Source organism: Protomyctophum bolini, assembly GCF_963924005.1.
Source record: "Protomyctophum bolini genome assembly, chromosome: 14".
Classification (NCBI taxonomy): Eukaryota; Metazoa; Chordata; class Actinopteri; order Myctophiformes; family Myctophidae; genus Protomyctophum; species Protomyctophum bolini.
In genome coordinates this window covers 35,995,260-36,022,720 of record NC_137875.1, presented here as the reverse complement: position 1 = coordinate 36,022,720, position 27,461 = coordinate 35,995,260, and the positions used below count along the sequence as shown (strand labels likewise).

The 27,461-nt window shown below is 43.8% G+C and overlaps 1 protein-coding gene across 1 annotated transcript; it reads right to left on the bottom strand.

Annotated features, from left to right (window-relative positions):
* Positions 1 to 565: 565 nt before the first annotated feature.
* On the bottom strand, positions 566 to 26,412 carry rrp12 (ribosomal RNA processing 12 homolog). The gene is made up of 34 exons (XM_080781395.1): positions 26,212 to 26,412; positions 19,955 to 20,184; positions 19,215 to 19,298; positions 19,026 to 19,108; positions 18,502 to 18,607; positions 18,058 to 18,174; positions 17,429 to 17,567; positions 17,200 to 17,327; positions 16,721 to 16,819; positions 16,474 to 16,565; positions 16,268 to 16,379; positions 15,452 to 15,552; positions 15,187 to 15,301; positions 14,083 to 14,225; positions 13,845 to 13,966; positions 13,180 to 13,244; positions 12,589 to 12,751; positions 11,616 to 11,773; positions 11,401 to 11,468; positions 11,099 to 11,192; positions 9,699 to 9,857; positions 8,500 to 8,580; positions 7,571 to 7,676; positions 7,006 to 7,113; positions 6,592 to 6,749; positions 6,136 to 6,227; positions 5,569 to 5,730; positions 4,636 to 4,808; positions 3,845 to 3,952; positions 2,767 to 2,816; positions 2,564 to 2,642; positions 2,408 to 2,472; positions 1,978 to 2,060; positions 566 to 1,230 (listed from the first exon to the last, which is right to left on the bottom strand). Exons 1-34 carry the CDS (start codon positions 26,351 to 26,353, stop codon positions 1,122 to 1,124), a joined length of 3,894 nt encoding a protein of 1,297 aa, XP_080637521.1. The 5' UTR covers positions 26,354 to 26,412; the 3' UTR covers positions 566 to 1,121.
* Between the last annotated feature and the right edge of the window lie 1,049 nt (positions 26,413 to 27,461).

The following is a 27,461-nucleotide window of genomic DNA, read 5'->3' as shown; positions in this document are numbered from 1 at the left end:
ATGCGATTCATTGTGTAAGCAATCCATAACGGGACATTTCGATCTCGTGGATCTGCTATTCTTTGATGGCCTACTTTCGTGAGACGCTGTAGTAGTATGATCAAATAGGCCATCCGTTCACGAAAAAACTGAATATTAAAATATTGAGGGTTCTGCCCAACAGCACGGGCATACAAACAGAAATAGAAAGAAAATATCAGATCTACAAGCTCACAACTCACGTTAAAGGTTGTTGTGCTGTGAGCTTGTATTTTCACTATGCTTGTACAATAGTACACAGGGCATACAGGGGAATGGAACCTAGGCTGATTTTTGTTGTTTTTCAGTTTGAATTAAAAGTTAGTAAGCAGTGCAGCTAATAAAAAAATATATATATACGAGTACGTTAGATTTAGATGTGCCACTATTAATTTGAATTTGTAATATATAAGATCAGTCTTATGTAGCAGTTTATTTTTTACATGTAGTCTTTAAGCTGAACCAGGAAACAAACTACAAAATGAAACAAAGGTTTTCATCATCCCCATTCGTATTACACTTTCAGAAGATCACGTCAAGACAAGAACACCTGAACTATTGTTTATTGCCTGTATTTCCACAACAAATACTGCACCATCATGCAGGAAAATTGTCTTGAATGGACTCAAGAGACCTATGAAGCAGTCTATAGTGTCATCTAGTGGTCAAACAGAGCAATAACATGAGCGCACACGGTATCATAATAGTCTATACACTTTGACCAAGATACATAAATACATATGGACGTTAAACAGACGGTTAAGTACCATCCACAGAGTGTATACATTGACCGACACTGATTCGACAAGCGTGTTCAATTTACGGTCGCGCGGTCTTCTGTCAATAGTTTTGCAGGTTTGGTGACGTTCAACAGGGTCACTGGCAAATATTTGCTAACTTCGTTCCACGCAGTCAAGATGTTACTTTGTCCATTTTCACCTGTAGACAAGACACGCAATGTCTCTCTCTCAAACACACACACACCCCCCAATACACTCTTCCAGGGCGTACTTGTATGTTTACATTTCAGAATGTTCATGAGCATTTTGATCACGCCATCACACACACAATGAATCCAGAGTCCAGGAGACCTCTTGTGCTCCTCAGGATCTCCTCTTGTTCCTCTGCACTTTCTTCCCGGAGCCGGAGCGCGCCCCCTTCTGGGCGCCCCTCACCATGCCCTTGAACTGCCCCTGCAGCTTGGCTCGTTTCCTACGCACGCGCACAGGACATATAATGAGCTCTCTATAGAGCGCCGCAGTCCCTCCGCCTTTCAGAAACACGAGTGGCCCAGGAAATGGAAACCCAATGCATTCTCCCATCGGCACTTCTTATTTAATTTATTTAAAGACGGTTTACGCCGCGGACAAAGCCAACTCGGACCGTGACAAATCATGACAATGAACACAATGGTTTGGGGCCGATCAAATCATTAGAAAGAAGAAAAGAAAGTCAGGAGACAACACTATTTGTTTTGTTTTTCCGTCTTATAAATTATTTGATCGGCCCAAAACATTGTGTTCATTGTCATGATTTGTCACGATCCGAGTTGGCTTTGTCCGCGGCGTAACCGTCTTTAAATAGCACTCTATAGCAGTGGTTTCTAAAACTTTTTCACGTCGAGGACTCCCAAATTGACACTTATATGCCAGGGAGCCCTCATAAGAGAAGTTTTTACGGCTCTTGCACAGTCATTCTCAACCATTTTAATTTCAAGGACCCCCAGTTTGACATGCATTAGGTTACGGGCCTGTTTGGTTCCATTTGTACAGTTACAGATCTGAGGACCCCAATTGGAACCATCTCAAGGAAAGGACCCCTGGGGGTGTCCCCGGACACCACTTTCAGAACCAATGCTCTATAGCCGATCTACAAGCAACACTCTTTATATGAGTATTGCATACATTTTTGAAAAGCCATACAAAGTTGAAATGATGGAGGACAGTGTCGTCACCATACCTGCGGTTGAGCGTCTCCGTCTTCAGAGGGATGTATGCGTACGGGTCGACCCGGCCGCTCTTCTTTACATCTCCCTTCCCCTTCTGAAAGACACCCAAGGAAAGAACACACTTAAAACGGCAACGTGTCATTTATTCTAATGAATACTTACTTTGACCAATCTGTGCGGTTAGAGTTTGTTAATACAACATAACTAGTACCAAGGGGTATAGGCTTTAGTTGCGACATGCCATCAGTCCTACTGTCATTAGACAGACAACCTACCCCAAACCCTAACAAGCAAGCACGGAGCAACGCATGTCAGGCTCAAGTGAGCTTCTAGGTCTGCCATTTGAGCTATTTTTGAAACGTTTGAAAGAAATAATGGGTTTATCACCACAATACCGTATTCTGGTCTATAAGAAGTATGATATTTGTGTGTGTGTGTCACCTTAGACTTGTAATCTGCTCCAGAGTCTCGGCCTCCCAGGGGTCTGTGGATGCCCGAGCCTCCCGCTGAGTAAAGACAGGACACCATGAGGACAACTAACACACCATCACTTTGCAGAGTAACATTTTGTAGGTGTCTTTAAGTATTCCATCATACCCGAATATTTAGGCTGAGGTTCAACATCCATGTCGTCATCAAAGTCGCCATCTTTGTACTTTCTCTTCTGGATTTTTTTCTGAGAGGATTAAAAAAAATAAAAGGTGTGAATACAAGGCGGAGTAATATATATATTATATTATTTATAAGCACCATTAAAAAGTCTAATATGAGCTGCAAGTCAATACGATCAAAGTACTCACACTCTTGACCCCAGCCTCGCCCAGGATGTCATTCAATTCTGCATCGTCATCTGTGGAGGGTACAGTCAATGTCACACAGCTGCACTACATTAACCCCTTTTGGTGTTTTAAAGCAAAAACACATCCAACGACTGAAAGCTTTGTTAGGCCGAGTCCCGATCTGTGATTTGTGCAATTAAAACGATTGCCTAAATTGACAATGTGTATAAAATTGGTTGTCCCGATTTACGATCACGTGATCGGAAATCGGGGCCGATCACGTTATTTTCAAATGATCAGAATCGGATCTGGAGCAAAAAAGAACATGATCCCTAATTATAATTACTAGACTGGTGCCCGGCTGTAGAGCTCAGAGTCGGTAACGATGGAAGTTGGAGATCCATGCCCCACCCGGCTATGCAATACCCGTTGTACGTGTGTCAGAGTACCCGTTCAAGCCATCTGTCTGTGTCCCTTTTATGCCCATATATGGATATTTCTGTATCTGTCTCTCTGTGTCCCTTTATTCCTATATATGGAGTTCTGTGTCAGGCACGCCCAAATTTGGAGTGTTGTGCCAGCTCCAGAGCCCGGGCAGAGGCTTTTTGTGGCGGTTCTGGACAACAGTGGGTCCGACCGCCTCGACACCGGGCACTGCACTCCCTGCGGGGGTGTGGACGGTTCTTGAGTTACGTGGATTACAGCCATACATACACGCATACCTACAGAGAGACGTGGGGCATTTATAGATTTAAACTGGGCTTTTATGAAATATCCCAGATTCTCAGTAGAAGATACTTCTGAACATGCATTCCAGTGCTGGTTTGACAGACTCAAAACATTCTTTAATCTTAAAAAAACGTATGTTGTGAGCTTGTAGACTGGCTATTTTGGGTGTGCGACATCCGGATGCTTTGCATCCCTGGGGCATTTTGTGAACAGCCATGATTCTAGGTCAGGATTCAGGAATCAAGACTGTTTTCTTTACTCTCTTCGTTATTGGCTTTTCTACTTATGGTCCCCAAAACTGATTCACAGACAGAGCAGAGATGTAGGAGACAGACGGCTGCAGCCTACCGTCATCCTCAAGATTCCTCACCTTTATTCTTGTCATCCTCGTCGTCTTCTGTGATGATCAGCTTTCCGTCTGACGACATCTTGAAGCCATGCTGGACTTTGGCCATCTTCTTCCCTACTGGGTTGGTGGCTGAGAACACCATAATCACGTTAACAATCACATGACCTCTGTTCATTGTAGTGCAATGCTCAACCTCTACAGATTAAACAACACTAAAAACCTCAGTGTTCATTTAGAGTCCAGATAAAACATCGTCTAACTTCAGCATCATGACACATCTCAGAGCGAAATGGGCTAGAGAGGCGGGGCATAATGTTGAGCGGAATTTGTTGAAAAGTTGTCGTAATTACTATTAACTCCTTTAGCGCTACCTAGTGTTAGAATGCTCACACTGCCGATATGCCACCCGTCTACTCCCACTCTACAGAGCATCTACGTGTATAAACGTAGATGGCACAAAAATAATTAAAAGTTGAACATCGATTGATGGCTCATGGGTGGATGTCCTTATTGGTTGAAATTGGATGGCTCAAGCACATGCCATATTTTATTTGACCACAACAACACATACATTTGATTTTGGACTTTGTTTGAATACAAAGAAATCGCCTTTTTTCTTTCTATCTTCCATATAATGTATGACTGGCATTTGAACTATGATTTGAACTATGTAGATAGAAGGCAAAACATGACCTATAAATGTACCCACGAGGATCCATTTTTACACTCTCCTGGGTGTATAGGTAGTGAAAGGGAAAATAAAGTACGTTAGAGTTGAAATGACGTCGATAAACCTTGAGAGATGTCCTTACCCAGAACTCTGTGGGACGACTTGGGGTCCAGGAAGTTGAGTGGTTCGTCGGCCTCTCCTTCTTTCAGCCAGGCCTGGCCCTTGGGCTGTTTGCTTACTTTCTTCTTGCCCTTTTTCACCTTCCCTTCATCATCCGACATGTCACTGTCCGAGTCTGCCAGAATGTCCTCGATGCTGACCAAGAGAGGGACAAAGGGAATTGACCATATGCACGACACGTGGCAAACTGATTTGCATGGATGTGCATTTGACTGCCCCCATCAGAAAATATATTGTGCCAGGGACAACTATAAGAGAACATTTGTTAACGTTTGCCATCATCATTTAAAGCGCAAATAACATGCATTTTAAAACGGCTTTTAATATCATATTGTCTATGTCCCTCAAACTTATTTCTAATGGTTTGAGCCTCAATCACCACTGATATAACCAGTCCTTGTCATTTCTTTCTGGACTTTGAAAGCAGTTTTAGCTGCAGTACCACAATGTCCTGAGGTGGTGGGGGTGCTGATATGCAGATTCGAGTCATTATAATATTGATGGTAGCTAATTTCCAATTAGTCAGCTTGGAAAGGAGGAATTATACAAAGTAGGGTGACATTGATGACATCACGATGAGGACAAAATCAGTTGAGCTGTTCCTGCGAACAATTTCCATTAAAGCGCCCAATATGATATAATAGCCTGATTGTTCAAAATTGGTTATTTGTGGGGATAGAAAACACTTATGGGAGCCCCAAAAACGAAATTGAAAAAGTAGAATTAGAAGAGTTATAGGTCCTTTAAATACATAACCAATTTACAAGCATCTACAACGCTTCCCATAGCAAAGCATTGTAACCTTATAGATCGGTAACTATTCCTCATTTCGCTGGGGACCCCCCAGAAACCCCCTCAAGGACCACGGCTTCAGGCCAAGGCACAGTGTCCTAACCTCTGGGTCTTAGTGTTAGGCATGTCATTGTCCTGGTCGCTGTCCTCGTCGTCCTGCTGTTCGTCAGCCTGCCTGCGTCTCTTGGTGCGAGCCTCGTCCTTCCGGATGTTCACCAGCACCTTGTGGTGCTCTGCAGGCAGCATGCTCTTCACCAGCTCAAATCTGCATCACACACACACACACACGTAGTGTACATAAGCAACTAGCCGACTAGTTTACTAGTCGACTAGTAAATCCACTAGTCGACCTTGTTGGTACTAGTTGATTTTAATTTTATTTGTATTTTTTTTCCAGATTTTGTAGGCCTCAAGATCAGGTAGATTATAGTTTGACATAATAGGTAGTTAAACAACTAGTCGTCTAGTAAACTAGGCAACTAGTCAACTAGTCAAAATGACTAGAAGTGAAAATTATACTCAACTAATTGTCATGAATGATAACGTTCAGCTCACAATGTGACGAGTTTGTAGATCTACAATTTTCTAATGTTTTTGACTGGTTAGTCAAAAATGCCTATTGCCATCAGTTGACAAAGAAATGTGTTTAGTCGAGGACAGCTCCACTCACCCAAACTTTCTGATCAACTTGGTGAAGACGGTCTTCAGTTTGACCCTGAAGTGTCTCCTGATGTCCTCCTTGATGTTTCCAATGCCCTCCATCTGTGAGAGAGAGAGAGAGAGAGAGAGACCAACAATTAGCCACTGGGAACAGTCACTGACAGCCACAGGTAAATAACCGGCTAAAATAGCCCATCTACAAGCTCACAGCTTTGAGAGCTTGTAGATCGGCCATTTACGCCGAAGAGATTTGGTGTAGATAGAGACAAAAATAATTGTGCCCGTGCGAACTGAGCGGTGCAACTATACTTCAATTCAATTAATGCACAGTTGTTGACTTAAGCACGAGGGTTGTAAACTTGTAATGACCCCTCCTTCCTGGCCTATGTGTGTGTGTGACCCCAATTAGCTGACTGCTCAGTGTGCAACTGCAGGGGTCAATAGGTCGTGCTACAGACAGACGTACCAGGACGGTGACGTGCGAGGCCAGGGTCTTGGTGTCCATGATGAAGAGGATGACCTTGAGGAAGCCCAGGGCGGCCTTGACCACCTCCCTGGTGCGAGAGGTCATCAGCAGACACACGTTCTGCAGCAGCTGTTCCATGGAGCTCGCCTCGATGGTGTCTGGGTGGAACACACACACACACACACACACAGGACTGACTCCTACTGGACACATGCAACCACCGCAACCGTGTTCACACGGACAGATACAAAGCTACAAAGATTCACAGCACATTTGACGCTTTGTATCTGAAGTTGAAGCCACTTTCTATCTTTTGAATGGTAGACTATCTTGGGGGAATAATCAAGTGCTATCAATCAATCAATCAAACAGTCCATCCATCCATGGTAAAATGTCTAACAGCAGTGGTCTTACCTTTATACTCGTACACCAGTCGGGTCAATGCTAGGATGGTGCAGGAGATCATAGTGACAGAGCCTGTCAGCCCTGCATACAGCAACACCAGATACTGATCTACAGCATCTGAGAACAAGACCCACATGTTAGCATTCTTTAGAAATTATACCCTTCTGCACTAACAACTCAAACATCATGCTGAAATGAATAATCGCCTCTGTGACCTTACTCTTTCACCACTTCCCGTTTTTAAACATGATGTACAATTTACAATTTAGGCATCCAGAGCGATTTACTTTAAGCAAGAACAAAAAAGCATGGGAATACATCACATAAAAAGCATTTATCATGAAACATGCGTAAGCTAAGAAAGTAACAGTGGAATATCTATATAATGAAACTATACTATACTATGCTATACATATGTACTATGACGTGCTATGACTACATACAATGTAATTATAGTGCTGTCTACATAACATGCTATAAGTCTGTATCAAATGTGTGATGTGAGACTAGATATCAGCCCGCAGCATAATGTTTCACTCGCATAAAATAAATGATGGAACATTGGAATCGTTACCTTTGGTATTGCCACAGATGCGGACAAATGCTTTTCCTATTTCCACCAGCAAGGAGTAGGCGTTCTTACGAGCTCCAACCGACACCTCCTTGGTACAGATAATCACCTGGAGGAGACACGCATCAGTTAATCACTCAGAAGACATGCGTCAGTTAACCACTCAGAAGACACACATCAGTTAATCACTCAGGAGACTTCAAGACACGCGTCAGTTAACCACTCAGAAGACATGCATCTGTTAACCACTCAGAAGACACACATCAGTTAACCACTCAGAAGAATTCAAGACATGCGTCAGTTAACCACTCAGAAGACACGCATCAGTTAACCACTCAGAAGACTTCAAGACATGCGTCAGTTAACCACTCAGAAGACACGCATCAGTTAACCACTCAGAAGACACGCATCAGTTAACCACTCAGAAGACTTCAAGACACGCGTCAGTGTCAGTTACTATAACCACACAAGCCCTATTGTATACTTGGTTGTAACCATATCGCATGGAAACGGACAATCTACAAGCTAACACCAGGTTAAAAGTGGCCAGTGGTGGAAAAAGTACTCAAATGTTTTATTTAAGTAAAATTGACAATACTGTAATGTAGAAATACTCTGTAAAGATTGTGAGCTTGTAGATTGGCCATTTTCAAATGGCCGAAATGTATATAGGGCCGAAGAGGTTAATGTGTGTGTTGAAATAATAATCAAAATCTACAAAGTAACTAGTAACGAAACATTTTCAAATAATTGTAGTGGATTAAAAGTACAAGATTTTGATACGAGGTGTAGTGGAGTACAATCGGAAACTAACTAAATAAATACCTCAAAATTGTACTGAAGTACAGTATTTAAGTAAATGTACTTGGCTACTTACTACATGAACACGACTAGCGTATGTGTGTGTCTGTAAGGATGTGTACAGTTCGTACCTCTGGCAGCAGCTGCGTGATGAAATCCTTGTGTTGTTCATTGAGATGTTTCACTATGTGGATCAGACACTTCAGTCTGGGCTGAAGACAGAAGACAGCAATAGAAAGACAACAATTATAAAACATTATCTGTATTACTGCCAAAATAAAATCGGATTATCTTGCTAACAACGATCATGTGCTCACTCGCGAGCACACTAGAACCAGCTAAACTCGACTTGTCTTTTCAGGTTTTAGGCCTGGTCATTTTGGGGCGATACCAAAGGGTTGAAAACTGCAGACTTACACCATGGTCACGACGGACCACTGCATGAAAGCTCCAGTCCAGAATACTTTCCAACTGTTAAATGAGTCACTGTAAAAGTTAAATAAATCAATATTGAGCAACTGTGGCCCATTTCTTGACTAAAACGTTAGCAGTCTCTTACGCAGGGGGAGTAGACGTCACTATGACAACTAGCTACAATAACAGGGTCCTAAACTGAAGCTTCTGGAGTCGAGTTAGGCCAAACTATGCAATGGAAAAGAATCAGAATGTTTGTCCCAAACCTTTTAGCCCGTGACCCAAAAGAGAAATTATACATTCCTCCAGAACCCATCATGGTGAAAATAGCAGATCTACAGGGTCACAACTCCACAAGGCGTCGCTCCGCACCGCATTGTGAGCTTGTAGATCGGCAATTTTCACGACATCTTAACCCATTTTGGGCGAGAACACCTTTGTGTTTTAAGCATTATGTTATAATTTAGCTATTGAAAAATAGCAGATCTAAAAGCTCATAGCTACGAGCTTGTAGGTCTGCTATTTTTGAAAAATCGTGAAATAAAAGTATTTAGAAGATTCTGTTTAAATTTCGAGGTCAGGCCTAAATGGGTTAAACATTTGTTTTCTAATTTATGGAATTGCATAGATTTTTATTTAATTTCTTCATGAAATCACTGGGATAGAAATGTGTCCTCGACCCACAAATGGGTGCCGACCCAGTGTTTGGGAACCACTGCTGTAGTGTGGGGTGCAGTACGTAGTTCAGACTAGTCATTGGTTCCGACAAACGACAACCAACCTCAAACCCTAACCTAACCATAGCACGGGAGCAGCGCATGTTCCGACAGGCGGACGCTTGTCGGACTAATGCTCCAACTAACATTCCGACTCATGCTCCGTCGTAATGTGTATGCACGGTGGTCGGTGGTCTTACCCTCTTTGCTGGTGACGAGGCGCTCTTCAGGTTAGCCATGAGGATCTGTTTGAGTGACTCCAGGTTGGTGACGACAAACGAGCGGCACTCCTCCCTCTCCCCTCCACACATCTCCTCCAGCACGCGGTACGCCTTCTTCTGCATGCGCGGCTCCTTGGTCTGGACGCAATTTAAATGCAAAAGGTCAAGGTTCGCAATGGAATTTGGGGGTTTTTGCGGTCCATGGGCTATTATATGCACACAGAATAACTCTTCCCACTTCCGGGCAAGGAAGCTTAGAGAAGGAAAGGAAATGGTCACATGACTGGGCTGCGTCATGACGCTTTCATGGACACTTTCATGGGAGCCAAACTCACACCGGAAGTTCAATGAATACATGGCAGTGAATGCAGCCGGCTGGACCAGCTCATAACAAACATTATTTATGAACAATTGAGACCTTTGTCAAATAATCGGGTTGTTTTCTAATCACTAGCTTTTTGATGTGCACAGAGTGCACAGTATATCATTTTATTGGAGGATCTAAACAGCAGCAGGTAGGTAGGCTCGGAGGTATCGCGAGATTTGGCTGCCAGACAGGAAACGTTGGGAAGTCTTGCGATACTTGGTACTGTAGGTTCAGAAAGGTACTTTGTGCTCTTTAGATACCATACCTCTATAAAAAATGACCCAGTGTACTCATCGAAAAGCAACACAACAGACAATAATGTGTTGTGTTCTGTTGTTTTCCAGAAGCGATTACTTTACAAAAGGTCTCAGTCATTCAGAAATAGTGTTTGTTCATGAGCTTGTCACTGAGCTCTCATCGACTCCAGTGCATTCCGGGTGTTTTGGGCTTCTTGTTGTGTACGTATAGTTTTATTAGCACTAGTATAACAATTTGCAATTTATGTTTTACAACAAAACTCTTAGGCTTAACCACAGACCACATCCTGCATAAATCTAAAACCCTATAGTAAAAACACATGTCTAATGATGGTGTGGCATTTCTGAGGATCTCTGATCTCATGTTATTGTTGATGATATTATGATTGACTGGAGTCTGCAGTTTCTGGTGTCATGCAAGCCCTCTGTATTGGTTTTCCTGTGCTTTGTATTATTCATTGTGTAGCAAGACATTGGCGCATGCACTCAAAATAGCAGATCTACAAGCTTGTAGGTCTGCTATTTTAGAAAAATCGAAGAACAACTGACATAAAAACACAGCTTTTTCAGAAAACTGTCAGGATGTAGAAGACATTTTTAGAATCTGATCTCTGTTAATTTGACAGGGGAAGCCACTGCAGACCCGTTTCCGGGTTTTAGGACAACACAGTGTAGAGCCCCGATGCCTGCGTAACTAAACATGTTGGGGAACTGTAATGGAATGCATGGTTACAGATATTTGTGCTGGTTCTTACCTCCAGATAGGGCTTCACCAGCTCATAGGTACTAGACATGCTGGCCTCGTCTACACAGGGAGCCATGGCGATGATCAGGTCCATGACTGACAGGCTGAGAGGAGCAGCAACGCAGGGAAATGAGAATGTAGATTTAAAAATAAAAGGAGCATGAGCAAACCATTGATAAATATACTGGGGGTCGTACGGTGGGGGTGTCAGAAAACAGCAGATCTACACGACCACTATGTGGCACGTTGCGATGTGTTGTGAGCTTGCAAATCTGCTATGTTCATAAATAAGACATTAGGCTGTCGTCCTACCGTGTGAACTCGGTGGTTCCTGCAGAGACCAGTCTCTCTGTAGCTTTCTGCAGGAAGGTACAGGTCATCTGAGGGGGAAAAGGAATCACGTATTAATGCGAGCACTGTTCACACTTCACAGCCCTATTAAAGGATAGTGTGTGTGAGTGTGTGTATGTATTCTTGTGTGTGTGTGTGTGTGTGTGTGTGTGTGTGTGTGCGCGTCCATAGCTGACCTGTGTGTCGGTGATGGTCAGGTAGACTCGAACAGTGTCTAGGACAGCCATCCTACAGGGGTCAGCGTTTTCTCCTTCGGCAGGCGGCTGGCTGTACACGTTGAACAGGATGGGCAGGAAGTTCTTGGAGAAGCGCGCCACCTCAGCCTTCTCTTCCTCTACAGACAGGAAGCACATGGTGATGACAACATGCCTCCAATCATAGACATAAAAAAAGTAGACGCCTCCTTCGGCTCTGGGGCGTATGTGCCAAAGTGAGGGAAAGCTTCCGCGTTCGTTGGTGCCAAGGAACTTAATGAAAGGAATGGACGCGAGTCACGTGAATGGACACCGCCATGACGCTCATGTCCATATGACTCTATGGCTCATGTCCGGCGCACTTCCGCCCTCAGTGCGATACATGTCGCGCCAATGAATTGCAGCGGCGAATGAGGTGTCTACCGTTCTATGTCTATGCCTCCATTACGTTCCTGGTGTCTGTACCTCACGGGTGTCTGTACTTTAACACTGACGTTTGGACATGTTTGCTTGTTGTAGGGCTGTCACTTTTCTTATCCACAATTACAACCTGGTGAATTATTAAAGTATGTATAAAAATACATACACTTTTAGAGCATATCCATCATATGCCATCATACAGGAAAATCCAACAATAAAAAAGCCATTTCACTAGGTCTTTAAATAATGTATAAATGATAAACTGATAATCTGGTAAACCGTTCTATAGCAAACTGGGAGTAGGAACAGACCAATTTTAAGGTGTTAAAGAGGGATTGGTCCTCACAAATTTGGAAAATTATCACGTGACCTACTTGTATTTACCAGGCCTTTGCGTTCGTGGGGGTCATGTGAACAATAGCACCTGAGCAAAGTGAGTTTTTGTATGTTCCACACACTGGTAACAAAGTGTTTGTGAGTTGTGAATGCATACAGTAGGTGTGTATGTATGTATGTACGGTACATGCATGCCTACGTGTGTTGCAGCTCTTGTTGATGATGGTGCGTAGGGCCTGGCAGATGGTGAGCCTCAGGTCGGGCCGTTCGTTGATGGTCACGCCCAGGGTCCGGGCCACGCCTTTGTAGGACTCCAGCACGTCCACTGCCCCGTTGCAGAACCCAGGCAGCATGGTCCAGAACTGACAGAGGGACAGACGGAGAGCCATGACACCTCCGACCACGTCATATAGCTGCTTAAGACCCGAGGACCTGGTTCTACAAAATGTCTTTTAAATCAGTTTTCTGAAGAACCTATGTCAGTGGTTATCAAACTATTTCATGACAGGAACAGGAACCACCAAACTAAGGGATATTTCTTTGTCCAGGGACACCCCAGAAGCAAAGATTTGAGTTAAAAACATTCACTGGGAAAGTCAAAGAATATATATTCAAAGATGTGTGCAACATTGTCACGATCTTTCCAAAATAGCAGATGTACAAGCTCGTAGCCTGGCACTTGGTGCCAGGCTACGAGCTATGAGCTTGTAGATCTGCTATTGTTCAATAGCTAAAGTTTAAACGTATGGTTAAAGTGGTGACACAGATGCATTCCAGGTCTAGAGCTCACCTGCAGCTGTAAGGTGTGGTAGACTTTAGCCTCCAGCTTCTGCCCTGCTTGTTCCAATGCTTCAGCTACAACACAGATCAAAAGAAAGAAAACTAGAATCTGACCGATGCCACAGTTACTTAAATTTATGAAGAGAACATTTAAATTAAACTGCAATGAACAGGTAAAAATGCACAATGCTTTTAAACTGCAATTTCTAGCATAATGGCAGCACAGGCATCAATCAAATTAAATATTTTTTTGTTAATTATACTAAAGGTCCATTCAGACAGGGAGCAGGTGACGCAGGCGTCTGCATCAAAGACGAGTCTGCTCATGAGCCGCACGGAACGCAAAGCACAAAAAAAGCTCACTAGTCACAGCTAGTCACCCGCGGGAGTGTGCACGCAACAAGCACGTGCGACAATTTAACGGGACCGCGGCCACGAAAATACACTCGCGTAATCGCCCCTCAACTTCTCCACACGTCCAAAATAAACGCACGCCTCTCATTGAAAATGAATTACTAGGCGTGTCAGTTGCTGCCCGTCTGAAAAGGACCTTAATTCGAAAAATCAGGACACGTTGGCTGAATCAATTAAGCCAAAATAAGGGCCCATAGTTAGTCTCACGTATTATATACAAGAGAACCCACCCTGGTTAGCGGATAAGACCTACGCATTTACCTTTCTGCTTCAGTGCGGCGGCCAGAGGGAGGAAATAGGAGATGAAGAAGGCCAGGTGGGTCTTCTTCACATGGTCTCGTAGGACCGGGACCAGCCAGCTACGTGGAAACTCCAGATCATCCCTGAAGAACAAGGGCACAAAAGTCAGAACACTCATTGATAACATAACAATCCAAATGATCCAAAACAAATCCTATACAAACTGTGTGCGTGTGCGTGTGTGTCTTTCTTTACTTACTCGCATCCGGTGATGTTGAGGGGTACGGCTGCCAGAACTATTTCGGGCCCCATGGCCTCCACCGCGCCTCCTACGGCTAAATCGAGCTCACCGCTGAAGGGGAAGTGAGGAGTGGCCCGCAGGTCTGACAGGGACTGTAAAGACTGAAAGGGACACAATGACTTCAATAGTCTACTCTATAACAGTGACTGTCAACCTTATCTCCCATGTTTTGAGTATCACCGGTCTATATCCTCAACTCACTATTCTGTTAGCCTCGGTCCCAGGCTTACTTATCTGCGAAAAGAAACGCCAGGTCACAACCTAAGGCAGAGAAGCTATCGGCGGACGTATCCTCCGGAACACTTGTTTCATTCGCGGAGAATGTAAACTGATTTGTAAAGCATCAACGTCATTTCCTTGGGCAATACTTCCGCTAAAATCCTGCAACTTCCGCTGATAGTCTTTTCAGCGTAGGTCTTGCCCAGGGTGCTATTCTGTCCATTGCTTGTCTTTGGTGTCATCAGAACCCGGTGCTGTATAAATGTCTGTGTGTTACCTTGGTCATGACAGGGTGTTGTATAAATGTCTGTGTTACCTTGGTCATGACAGGGTGCTGTATACATGTCTGTGTGTTACCTTGGTCATGACAGGGTGCTGTATACATGTCTGTGTGTTACCTTGGTCATGACAGGGTGCTGTATAAATGTCTGTGTGTTACCGTGGTCATGACAGGGTGTTGTATAAATGTCTGTGTTACCTTGGTCATGACAGGGTGCTGTATACATGTCTGTGTGTTACCGTGGTCATGACAGGGTGCTGTATACATGTCTGTGTGTTACCGTGGTCATGACAGGGTGTTGTATAAATGTCTGTGTGTTACCGTGGTCATGACAGGGTGTTGTATAAATGTCTGTGTTACCTTGGTCATGACAGGGTGCTGTATAAATGTCTGTGTGTTACCGTGGTCATGACAGGGTGCTGTATATATGTCTGTGTGTTACCTTGGTCATGACAGGGTGTTGTATACATGTCTGTGTTACCTTGGTCATGACAGGGTGCTGTATACATGTCTGTGTGTTACCTTGGTCATGACAGGGTGCTGTATACATGTCTGTGTGTTACCTTGGTCATGACAGGGTGCGCTTGCTTTCCTGCAGCTCGATAGAAGCAACCCAGCACCTGCAGCACTACAGGCCAGGAAGCATGGAAACGATAAGACAGACCCTCCTCCACGATACTGGAACACACACACACACACACACACACACACACACACACACACACACACACACACACACACACACATACATACAATTATAACAGTCATCCATGTGTAACTTATGAAATTATGAATAAATACTATTTTCTATACAGCTCTGGAGCTCACCGGAACATCTTGCAGACGTATGCTGGGTTTCCGGTGGATGCCGTGGCACTGACGGGGCCTATCTCTGCCATTCGAGGAGCCACGCACTCATTCAACAGAGCCTGAACACAAAGCATACGTGGATGAATGATAACAATAATAAAGAGTGACTGGATTTATATTGTGTTTTTTTCTTTTGTAAATTAGTGACACTACTGTATGCAGATATACTGTATGTTCGTAACGTTTACTAGATACTCTGTGTAGCATGTAATAGTTATCTTGCGATCAATTTACGTGACCATTTACCATGTTTCTTCTTGACTTGGGTTCATGCCATTTACTACTATGGTAGTCGGCTCAGGTTGTTCTGCAATAAACTAGTCTGGGAAGCATTCCTTTTCTGGTTTATGATCCGGTCTGGAGCGGATGGTAACTTACAACATTTTGTAGTCATCAGGCAGGAAACTACAAATCGGAATCAGAAGTAGCTCAAATTCCCCGCAATCAATGGCATCGTAATTTCAGGGCCTACCCAAGAAAAGCGTTGGTGGTGTATTAATCTGATATGTTTCTTTGAAAAATGATTAGTTTGTTTGGTATATCCATATTTTATTCTAACTCGTAGCGACTGGTGAGACAAAAAACTAAGCGATGCCGAAAAAGCCGTAAACCACAAATGGGAATAAGAGTGTTTTGTTTGTATTTTTACCATCCGGTCTAGACCGAATCACATGGCGACTTAGAAACACAGACCAGGCTTTCCTCCGGAGGTGGGAAAGCCTGGTGACACGAGGTTTAGTAACAGTAACAGACATCTGAGGACCGTTCCTTTACCTTGAGTGTGTTGGCAGCTGCAGAAGCCACCTGTGTGTGAGTGGACAGGAAGCAGTTCGTGGCAGCGGAGAACAAACGAGGGAGGTGACCCAAACTTAGAGAACTCTGAAGACTGCAGGGAGAGACGGGAAACGGTGATCAACAAAATTGCCAGAGGGAAAAATGCTACTGTTATTTGGCGACATTTGCTGTGTGGAAGTGATTACCTCGCCAAGTGGACATGTGCTTTCTCCATGACAGCCAGCCAGGCCAGTATGGGCTGCAGGTCATTCTCACTGGGCAGGTAGTCGTACAGGGCCTGTGGAGACATTCCCATGACATATATATGTATATGTACATTTTCATACGATTCATACAATCCAGGTCGGTTTTGTGCCTTCACCTGCTTTGCTTCAGTGTTTTATTCTGTACGTTTGTACAAATCAATGAACAGATCGTGGTGCATTCTCTCACCGTGATGATCTGTGCGTTGAGTTCAGGTGACAGAGAAATGGCACCTGGTTTCCCACTGAAGAGTCTGTGGAAAGCCTGCATGGCGCTAGCCGTCACCAGCTGCAACCAACACAGGGAGAGTATGAGAGGAATATATCTACATTTCCTGTGTATAAATGATAAATGGCTTTGTGTCCGAGGTCATAATATGCATAATAAAGCAATAGAGCAATAGAGTAATATCAGAGTTCAGACGAGTTTATCAGAGAATGTGAGGCTGTGAGCAAGGGAAAATCAAAGGTTGCGAAAATGTGGTAAAATTTAACAGCAACACAAGCAAAACAACTTAAAATACAAGCACCCGTGCATCCAAGGCAATGAAACACAAACAATTCACGCAAGGGGCAGCAAGAATAATTTGATGCGCGTCTGCCGTCCTGAGGTCCGAAAATTTTCATGTAAAACGTTCAGCATTTCTTTGCCCTACTTTGTGTACTCACCACATGGCTGAGTGTCATCACTCGGAGCAGAGTCTCGCAGCAGGACTTGACCGCCCCCAGAGGAAACGAAACCATGAGCTCCTTTAGAAGGCCCAGCACGTGTAGTATGGTGGTGTCCTCTTTACTGCCTGAACACAAACACACCACACAAATGGTCAAACGTCTCCAAAAAGGGGGGGCAAGGCCAGTTGCAAAAACAAAATGCCTCTGAGAGCACACGTCCTCTCACCCCCGGCCTGCTCCATTTCTTTGATGCAGAACTTGGCGGTGGCCATAGCAGCTGGGTGATGGGAGGGGGCGTTCTCTCTGAACAGGAAGTCACTACCCCTGAGGACTGCACACACACCCACATGGGCGGATTTACGCACCTACACAGGATGAAATGAAACACACAATAAAAAAGGATGCACCATCGTTTCAACATCGCATTTTGTTATGATCTTGAAAAGACGCAGTTACACCGTCTTGCATACTAGTAAGACGTATCGGAGATAAAATCTCTGCCACTCACTCACTCACACTCGCTCTCTCCAGCATGGCAGTGTTACGGTGAAATTGGTGACCTGACGAAATATGTGACCATCTTGTGGACTTCACATAACTTACATGGAGGTCTTTAAATACATGGCCTAAATACCGCTAGGTTAGACTCTGCTAATAAACAAACCGCAGTGATTATTATATTAATAGCCATATGATAATGCTGAAATAGATTGTCACCTATTTCAGAAGGTCACCAATTTCATGGTAACACCGCCATGCTGGAGTGACCGAGTTTGAGTGAGCAAGTGGCCGAGATTTTGGTTATTGGAATTCCGGCACTAGAGTAGACTTTGGAAAGAGAAACAGGAGACGGACCTTGGGCTTGCTGTGCACTGCGAAACTGAGCAGACCATGGAAAGCCTGCAGAGTGGAGGGGTACGTCCACACCGATGCATCCTGCTTCCTCAACAGAGTGGCCAGGCAGGCCAGAATCTGGATAAGACACATAGGTTAAAAATAAAATCACACGTTTTGTGTTGCACGGAACATAAACACCTAAACCCTACATGTTTCATTGGCCGGCGTCCCGTAGGGGTCTATATTGTTCCCCTCGGTTTTTTTTCATGACCTGTATACCAAATCTTTTGATATACAATTCAACTTTGCCACATGTTATTGCCCAATTGGCAATATTGGCTATTTTCTCCAAATGTTCATCTATCACGCATATGAAAATGGCATGCACAGAATAGAGTCTTCACCAGATAATAATAATAATAATATACATATTTGGCTTTGAGGCAACAGACATCCACTCACCCATCGGAGGGCAGGAGCAGAGTCAGAACTGGCCTGCTTCGACATGATGTCCATCAGAGCTTTAGCCGTGTCTGAGAACTTAGAGATGAGGACTGGAGTTGGGACCCTGGGAGACATAATTCATACACATGCAACAATAAATATACAGTATATATATATATATATATCGTCTCTGTCAGGTGGAAGCCTCTTATATCCAATAGTACCGATTCAAATGTGAAAGTAGCAAGTAGTAGAAGATCGACAAGCTCAAAACGCATTGCTTCGCGCCACGAGTCTTTGAGTGGGTCCCCAGCTAAGTAACAGATACTTAGGAAATAAACGGAATGAACCCATACCGTTCTGCGACTCAGAGACTGTAGAAATGGAATATAATGGGCCCTTACATTTAATTCCATTTCCAGGACTTTACGGTGTAGATTGGAGTCAAGCCATTGGAAATCTTCAAATCAAATGGGGGTGTGTGGGTTAACGGGTTCTTGGAATGTTAAAATGTAAAAAGCAACGAGATACACCACACTAACCGTTTCATGGCGAGGTTAAGCAGGTACGCCACAGCAGCCTGCGACTCCCCGGAGTCTCCATCTACAGCCTCGAGGGTGGTCATCTGGAAACGAGCAACAACACAACGCACAGAATTGCTTTGAACTGGACACGTCACATTTGACAATGTCGAACTGAACACAACAATATTATGTCAGTAAAGTACCCACCAGAGCAGCAAAGTACTCGGTCTCCGTCTCTTTCCCTCCCTGAGCGCGGATCACTTCAGTGACGGCTGCCAACACCGCACAGATCTGTGGAACACATCAAGGAGCAGCGCTAAGATCTGAGGCTGATTCTACACATGCCTTCTAAAATCAGTACTTCTCACACTTTCAAGACTTTTCAAAAATGTAAAAAAAAATATATAGCAGATGTACAAGCTTGCAGCTGAGATTGTACATCTGCCATTTTTGAATACCCAACATTAAAATTCTAAAATGACGCAGATGCTTTCCGAGATCTACATGGAAGCCATGCTGTTATCAGACTGAGACCCTGTCTTGTGAACTCATCATTCTGCAAAAACCTCTTGTCTATATTTTTTCCACAAGCTTGTTTACACAACAGAATTTCCCAAACTCTTCCAGAATATTTAACCCAATTTCCAGACCTAACAATCATTCATTCAGTGCAATAATGAGTCTCTTAAATGTCCAAATAAAGCATAGAATGTAGAATTCCATGCCAAATGTTTTGCTACACCACCTTCTTAGGGCATAGGATCATGCGGCAGCACGTTGTCAGCTTGTAGATCTGTTCTTTTTGTCACATCCAGTACACATTTGGCTGCAATCACGCAGCCCGTTCGGCAAAAAACTACTTCTGTTACATACAATTAACACAGTATACAAAGTTTAAGAGGTTAATTGAACTCAGCTGGCTCCATAATGAAGATGACGAAACCCACCTCTTTGTGAGCGGCCGAGTTGGACTCCCAGTAGCGCTGCACCTTTCTGAAGGTGACGTTGGTACAGTCTGACAGACCACTGAGGAAAGTGCCAGAGGTCCTCTGCGAGAGCGGCTGCTCCTCTGGGTCCTCGTCCATACAGGCTTCTCCACGGCCACGCCGCTCCAGGGGTCCTGGTGTCTGCAGATCATTGTGTAGCTTAATAGCGTCCACTGTCAGGTCACTCTTTCCTATGGACAGAGACAGAACATAGGCTAGTGAGAACTGGGAACTAGGCACCCAAAATATACAGCTCCTTATCAAACACTTCGTACTGCAAACGTACATTTTCTTCCGTAATATAAATCAAAAAGTGATTTATTCTCGATTCATTGTGCATAAAGTTTAATATTTAATACCTTTTGCTTTAACTCAAAACGCATGATGATTATGGCATACAGCTCATGAAAAAACACAATCCCAGAAATGTCGAGCGTCTGAAAAGTATATTAATGTACAGTATGCAGTCAATACTTGGTCTGGGCTACTTTTGAACACATACATAGCCTAGTTAAATGGGAATGTCAGGTTGAAGGAATACACACACATTGTAGTAAAAATCACACCTGTGTGAACCAAGTGGCGCAACTCCCCTCTCTAAAAGCTGAATAACTCATAATCTACGGAGCTCTCCATGGTTTGGTCCATTAGCGCGATTTTCGGAGGTTTTTGCTGATAATCCGGTGGTCTAGATGGAAACATTGGCGCTTTCTAGAGCAAGGATGGCTATATTTTAGCTCGCTAGCATTGACGCTAATTATGTAGCAACAACGTCCACACACGGGTGCGTGCGCACACCAGTGGTGCACGCGCACATGCACGGCACTACACACACGGGTGCGGGTGCACACCAGTGGTGCACGCGCACGCATGCGCACGCCACTCGTGCTCATTGACGTACCTACGTACACACGTACATGGACATTGCGAGTAGGGATGGCCAAATGGGAAGATTGTATTAACCGGTTACCGCCAGGACTTGCCGGCTAATTAACCGTTATCCGTTAAGAAAAAAATGCGCTATTTTACCCATAAAAAATACACAAATACACCGTTTTTCCCCCATAATACAATGCGCACTATTAACCATTAAACATAACAATATTACAACGAGGAAGAAGAAGAATTACACACATTGTTTTCCATAAGAAATATGGTGTTTATTTTAGAAGTGAAATGGGAGGATTAAAACAATCATCTTGCCGGTCACGCGGCCTGCTGTCAAATGTCAATCAGTGCACTAGTGCGTAGGCTACAGTATACGCACACATGTATCGCGGACCGGTCAGGAAGGGTTAGGAATAGCCTATAATAGGCTAATACAATAGGCCTACTAAATAAGCATTGGCCTACACAAAACAATAAATGAAATCGGCAAGTTCTGTGCTTTTCAACAAAAGTAGAAACGCATGCATTGCACATTGAGCAGCGCAAGGCCACAGCCACCTGAGGCCAATTACAGAACATCAACTCCCAGTCCCATGTAAACGTGACACGCTAAAATAAATAAAACTAATATAAAAGAATTGAACAAGTTACAACGGTTGAAGGGTATATAGTAATTAACAGCAAAACATTGTCAAACGAAAAAATATATGAATCAGTGTGACTGTGAGAGGAAATTGGAATACTTGAGTGGATAATAAAATAAACAGCCTGCTCTGTGCCTATAGCGGCCTTTAGGCTTTGAGTTTGACGCTCTGGGGCCATAGGCCAATAGCCACTGCCAGCCGCAGTAGCACATTAACAAAATAAAATAAAGACCAGGCCTACCTTATCAGCAGCATCACAGTGTCCCAATTGTTTAACGGTTTTTATTCAAAAAAATCAACATATCCACATGCTCAGGGGTTAACCTTGTGCGCAGTCTATTGACTACAAGACCCGCTTCAGAGAACACCCTCTCGGATGGCACCGAGGTTCCAGGGATGCAAAGGTAACGCCTCGCTAATATGGCCAGCCTCGGAAAGCGGGCCTGGTTTGCTTTCCACCATTGAAGTGGGTTACTTTCCAATTTGATGCGACAGTCTCTCATGTAGTTGTCCACTTCTGTCGCTGAATCATAATTAGCTGCTCCAAGCGGGTTGTAGTCCTCTCCTAGGAGCTGACGCATGGCACTTTCCTTCTCCACTTCAGCAGCAGCCATCGGCTCGTCCTCGCGATCCTCCTCCTCTTCATCAGTTGCAGGGCCAATCTCTGCGACACCTTTAATTGATTGAATACTTTATTAAATTTGAACAGTTTGCAAATAGTGCCTGTCACTGTGTACTGCAGTAAGAAGTTAGAACTACAAATTATACATTGGTGGTGGTGCTAAAGGGATAACACAAAAAGTAATTAAAGTATACAAAATAAATGTATATAGCCTATACAATAAATGTCAATAATATTCACCTTCATCATCGGCATGTTGATTCGCATTCTCCAATTGTACGTTAGCGCAGATTTCTTTCAGCTTGGCTGTCGCAGCGTCTCTCTGCCTTGGTGTGAAGGAAGGCAGGTGTTTATGGCGAGGGTCTAACGTGGTGGCGATCAGGGCTGGTTTTGAGACCAAGTCAGCCGTGTCAACTGACATGCGATCCCGCAGGGATTTTTTTACCTTGGCCTTGAACTCTGCCACTTTTGGGGTGTCATTTGTGGAGCTCGCTAGGTGTTTGTTCAGGAGGCTGAAGGTGATGGGGTAAATGTTTGAAATCGACACGTCTGATTCTGTTGACATAACGGTGGTGACAGTTTTCAACTTATTTAAAACAGGTAGGACATCTTCAATCATTTGCCAGTGTTCATCTTTTAGCTCAAGGGCTCTGGCATCCGTCAGCTTTGTTACTGTTCGGTCGGATAGAACAGCGGTGACACACCACCGCTGCTCATGAAGTCTCTCGAACATATCATACACCGAGTTCCATCTGGTTTTGCACGACTGGATGAGCGAATGTTTAGGTTTGTTCATCGAGTGTTGTTTTTCCTCCAGTACCTTTGTGGCACGGGTGCTGTGGTTGAAGTGCGCAACAAGTCGCCCAGCTGCACCGATAACTCGTTGCAAATGCAGGGCAAATCCATCTGCGATTGCTAGTTGCAGTGTGTGTGCGTAGCAGGGAACCGAGTCCCATGTCACCCGTGCGGGGGAATTTGCCGAGACGATGTTACTAGCATTGTCATGCACGCATGCACACACCTTCCCGGCCAATCCCCATAACTCCACCGAATCATTCAACTTGGCTGCCAAGTTTTCTGCCGTGTGTCTGTTAGGCATGCTCTGTGTCAACAATATGGCTGATTTAACGTTCCATTCCTCATCAATATAGTGCACTGTTACTGTCACATAGCTCTCGGTGGTCAGTGCAGTCCAGCAGTCCGTCGTTATAGCCACAGATTCGGTATGATCCAGTTGTGATTTGAGCGTTTCTTTTCCCAACTTAAATCGCGCCTCAATGCGGCGGGTGATGGTCTGCCTTGATGGAATGTGGTAGTTGGGCTCGACGTAGCCCATCAATGCCCGAAACCCCCTACCATCGACAACACTGATTGGCATGGTGTCCCATTCAACCATAGTGCATACTTTCTGTGTGATCGCCTCTGCTCTGGTTGGGTCACATCTCCTCCCCGCGAACGCTAGCATGCCAGGCAGCGTTGCTTGTGCTGCTGCACCCGAGGCCGATGGGGTTGGGTGGCGGTTATCCAGGTGATACTTCATTGCTGAAGTACTGGAGGTATATTTCATAGTGAAATTACACAGATTACAAGTTACCTCATCAACATTCTTTTGTGTAAAATGCTGCCAAACGGTACTTCTTTTTGCGCGCTGTTTCATTTTTCGTCTTTTCTTTTTCCCTCCTCTTTTTCCCTCCTCCTCCACGACACGCAGTGTTTTTGTTTTGGGGGAAGTGGAAGCCACGGCACATGCGTATTGCGTGGTTGCACTGACAGTGCAGGTGGAAACTGGAAAGAGGGGCTTTGGCGGCCGGCCGCGGTGCCCGCTCTCGGCGCTTCAAAATAAAATATATTTTTTTAATCGGTAAATCATTAGCCGTTAGTGTTGTCGGTAAACAAATTAATAAACGGCTAACGGCTAACGGTTATCGGTGGCCATCCCTAATTGCGAGCTGGTTGTAGAAGTGGTTGCACCACTTAAAAATGCAGTGATGCTATATATGAATGATGTCCCTGATGTAATGGATAGTCATTGTCTTAAAAGCAATTATACCAGTTGCAACTGATCCCTATTCCTATTTTGGAAATAACTGTCTGTCCAGAGCTGTGTTGCTGTACAGTAGGTGTCCAGACAATTAGACGGGCTGTAAGGACTGTGGGTACCCAGCTGTCAGAGGGAACTTCTTATGCAACACCTTTGCATAAGAAGCAAAAGGTGTGCAGCCATCTCTGCAATAATTATATCTATTCTTCCATTCCTATCATAGTGTTGACAAATTATTTCCAGGTGAAATCCCCCAATTAGACAGTTGGAGTGGCTACTTTACTGAAGTTAAGTTTAGGAATAAGGTTAGGTTTAACCGTTTAAGCATAATTTACTTTTTAGGTTAGGTTCTGCAGAACTTCCGTCGGCTGTATACTAAGTTGGTAAATGGGCGACTCTTTTGATATTCGTTATGGAAGTCCAGGTTTGCTTTGATGCTATCAAGGAAGTCAATACAAATGAGCCGTAAGCTCATTTGTATTGTTGAGTCTTACAACCTCAAGGTCTCACTCTCACACCTTCCGCTTGACAATTCAACCTAGATTCTCTGTGGGGTTCAGGTCAGGCCAGTTGGTAGCCCCGCAAGCAGAACCCAAATGTAGTAAAGTTTCTGACACTTTGATTACTTTACACATTGGGTCCTGTTTCACGCTGGGCTGCCGCCAGTTACGCACACACAAATACAATGTAAACACGTAAGGAGAAGTCGATCGGCGCGGTTTTACGCCATTTTTACCTGTGTTGGTTTACGAATGTGCGAACTATAAGTACCTTACATACCATACCGACACATCTCCTGTGTCGCGGAAGCCGTTAAGTATTTTTAATCCATGATTGATTAAAAATGTCGCTTCTTCCTACCTTGTTTATTGACACCTCATTGTACCGCCTATCTGGCTAGCTAGTGGTGCTACAGCTATGACGGAGCAGATCAGAGGCAGGGACGTAGCCCGCAAAGCCAACCGCACATCGGGAGGCGGTACAATAAACGGTAAATAAACAAGAAGAAATCAAAGCGCATTTTTAATCAAACATGGATTAAAAATACTTAACGGCTTCCGCGACACAGGAGATTTTATCAGAGGTATGTAAGGTACTTATAGTTCGCACATTCATAAACAAACACAATAAAAAGCGCGGTAATAGCGCGCCGATCGAAGAAAGGTTGAGTTTGTTTATATCCGCGTTCCAACAATCGCATTGGAAAATCTTAGCATGACCAGGGACCCTACGTAAAGCGACAATCAAATTTCATAAAAGCTTTATGTAGGGTTCCGAGAGGGGCTAGCCAGTTGGCTGCTGGTCAGTTAAAACCATGGTCAGTACACCAATTACTAGTAGTTTTGACTCTGTGGGAGTGTGGGCAGATCCAGCTGGAAAGGAAAATCAGCATCTCCATACAGCTTGTCATGTCAACACATTGAAGCACAAAGTGCATCTGATAGATGGCTGTGTTGACTCTGGACTTCATACAACACCAGCAGATGACATGGCACCCCAAATCATCACTGACAGACAGTGACAATGAAATCCTCACACACTGGAGTCAATGATAAATGTCAACTAGCTCTGGTCCATAGCCCTAATGCCATTGCTGCCGTTGCATTAAGGCATTGTCAACATGTCAACATTGATCAAATTGTCTGCTGAGGCAGACAATGTGAATGTCTAGTATGATGAATGAATGATGCCAATATGCATGTACCTTTGTTTAGTTTACAGTCAGCTACGATAAAACTATATGACAAACTATAAATACTCACTATATATAGTGAGTATTTATAGTTTGTCATTACTCACTCTGACACACAGAAACATCTGCTCATACATAACGTTATACAGGTCAACTCGTGCGTTAAGTGCAACTTCAAAACCATACACAACCTCACAACTTCATATGAATTTTAAAGTTAAACCTTTGAAACTTTGAGCATTTAAAGATACCATAATGGCTAAGCTAAGTGCTAATGGTAGCACAGAGACCCACGTGTGATCAGGGAGGAGGAAGGCTGAAGGCTCTTACCAGAAATCGGTCGGCTGAAATAGCGACTTTTTGCGGCCTCTCGGAAGTGACTGGTCTTCGGGTTGGAGTCGCTGCTGTGACCTTTCCTCCATCGTTTCAGCTTGGACGACGTCCCGGATTTTAATTTCCCCGATTTGACCATTTTGTTGAAATTGATAATAATAATCCCCGTTCTCTCAAATCTCTGCACTGCTGACTCTGTCGCTCATCGGATGACGTCACTGTCAGACTCGTGTCTTTGGTCTTTGCTTGTTATTTACTAACCAGTAGAGGGCGCTGTCTACCCAAAGGATAGATATGCCTTTCTCATCTATCCCTGTCTTGAATGTCTGATGTGATGATGATCATTGGAATATAGTGTGTGAGAACTGGCGGAATAGAAGAAAAAACATAAAAAACTAACTGATCATAATATCGGATAATATTAATTTGAATTAAATAATAAATAAATACAATTCTATACATTCCATATTATATTTTATTTAAGAGTCCCACAGACTCCCACTCCCTCACGCCTGTCAAAGTCTCAAAGCAATGTTATGTTATTTCAATTGTGCACAGTATATTTCTTAGTGTCAATTGCAGTGATGGAAAGTACAGTACATTTACTCAAGTACTTTGTACTTTACTTGAGTATTTCCAATTTCCAATACTTTTACTTCTACTCCACTACATCTCAGAGCCAAATTTGTATAGACTACTTTCACTCCACTACAATTATTTGAAAACTTTAGTACGTATTTACTTTGGAGATTTTTAAAATAGCTCAAAGCTTAGGTTAGAACACGTCGCAGTGGTGTCCGGTTAGAACTTAAACCAGGATGCTTCGACTTCTGCTTTCAGCACCCTTGTTATATATTCTCCGACCAGGCTTGTCACGATGACTAAGCCAGTAAAATCTATCCATATATAGTTCTAACTTATACCACATCTATCTGATATCAGCACTAGGTCGGCTCGGGCCCAAATATAGGGATTGTCACAGTCATACTGGACATATCATATATCATATAACCCAGCATCCTAGTCGAATATCTCCATATATGGAGACTGTATATCCAACGAACACTCTCCCAGTTCGGCTAATATGAATGGAAGTGAGAGTCTTCATTACAGCCATTTGAAAATAGCAGATCTACAAGCTCACAATGCGTCGCATGATTCGCATCGGCTAGGCCTATTTTCAAAAGATTTTGTACAAATGTTGAACTTGTGAAATGGGACATTCTGAAATATGAGTACTTTTACTT

Excerpts from the sequence above, each read along its gene's own strand:
- rrp12 (XM_080781395.1), bottom strand. The coding sequence starts at position 26,353 with ATGGTCAAATCGGGGAAATTAAAATCCGGGACGTCGTCCAAGCTGAAA. Across the intron at positions 20,185-26,211 it reads TTTCAGCCGACCGATTTCTG|GAAAGAGTGACCTGACAGTG; the intron begins GTAAGAGCCTTC and ends CTCTGTCCATAG. Across the intron at positions 2,473-2,563 it reads ACCTCAGCCTAAATATTCGG|CGGGAGGCTCGGGCATCCAC; the intron begins GTATGATGGAAT and ends GTCTTTACTCAG.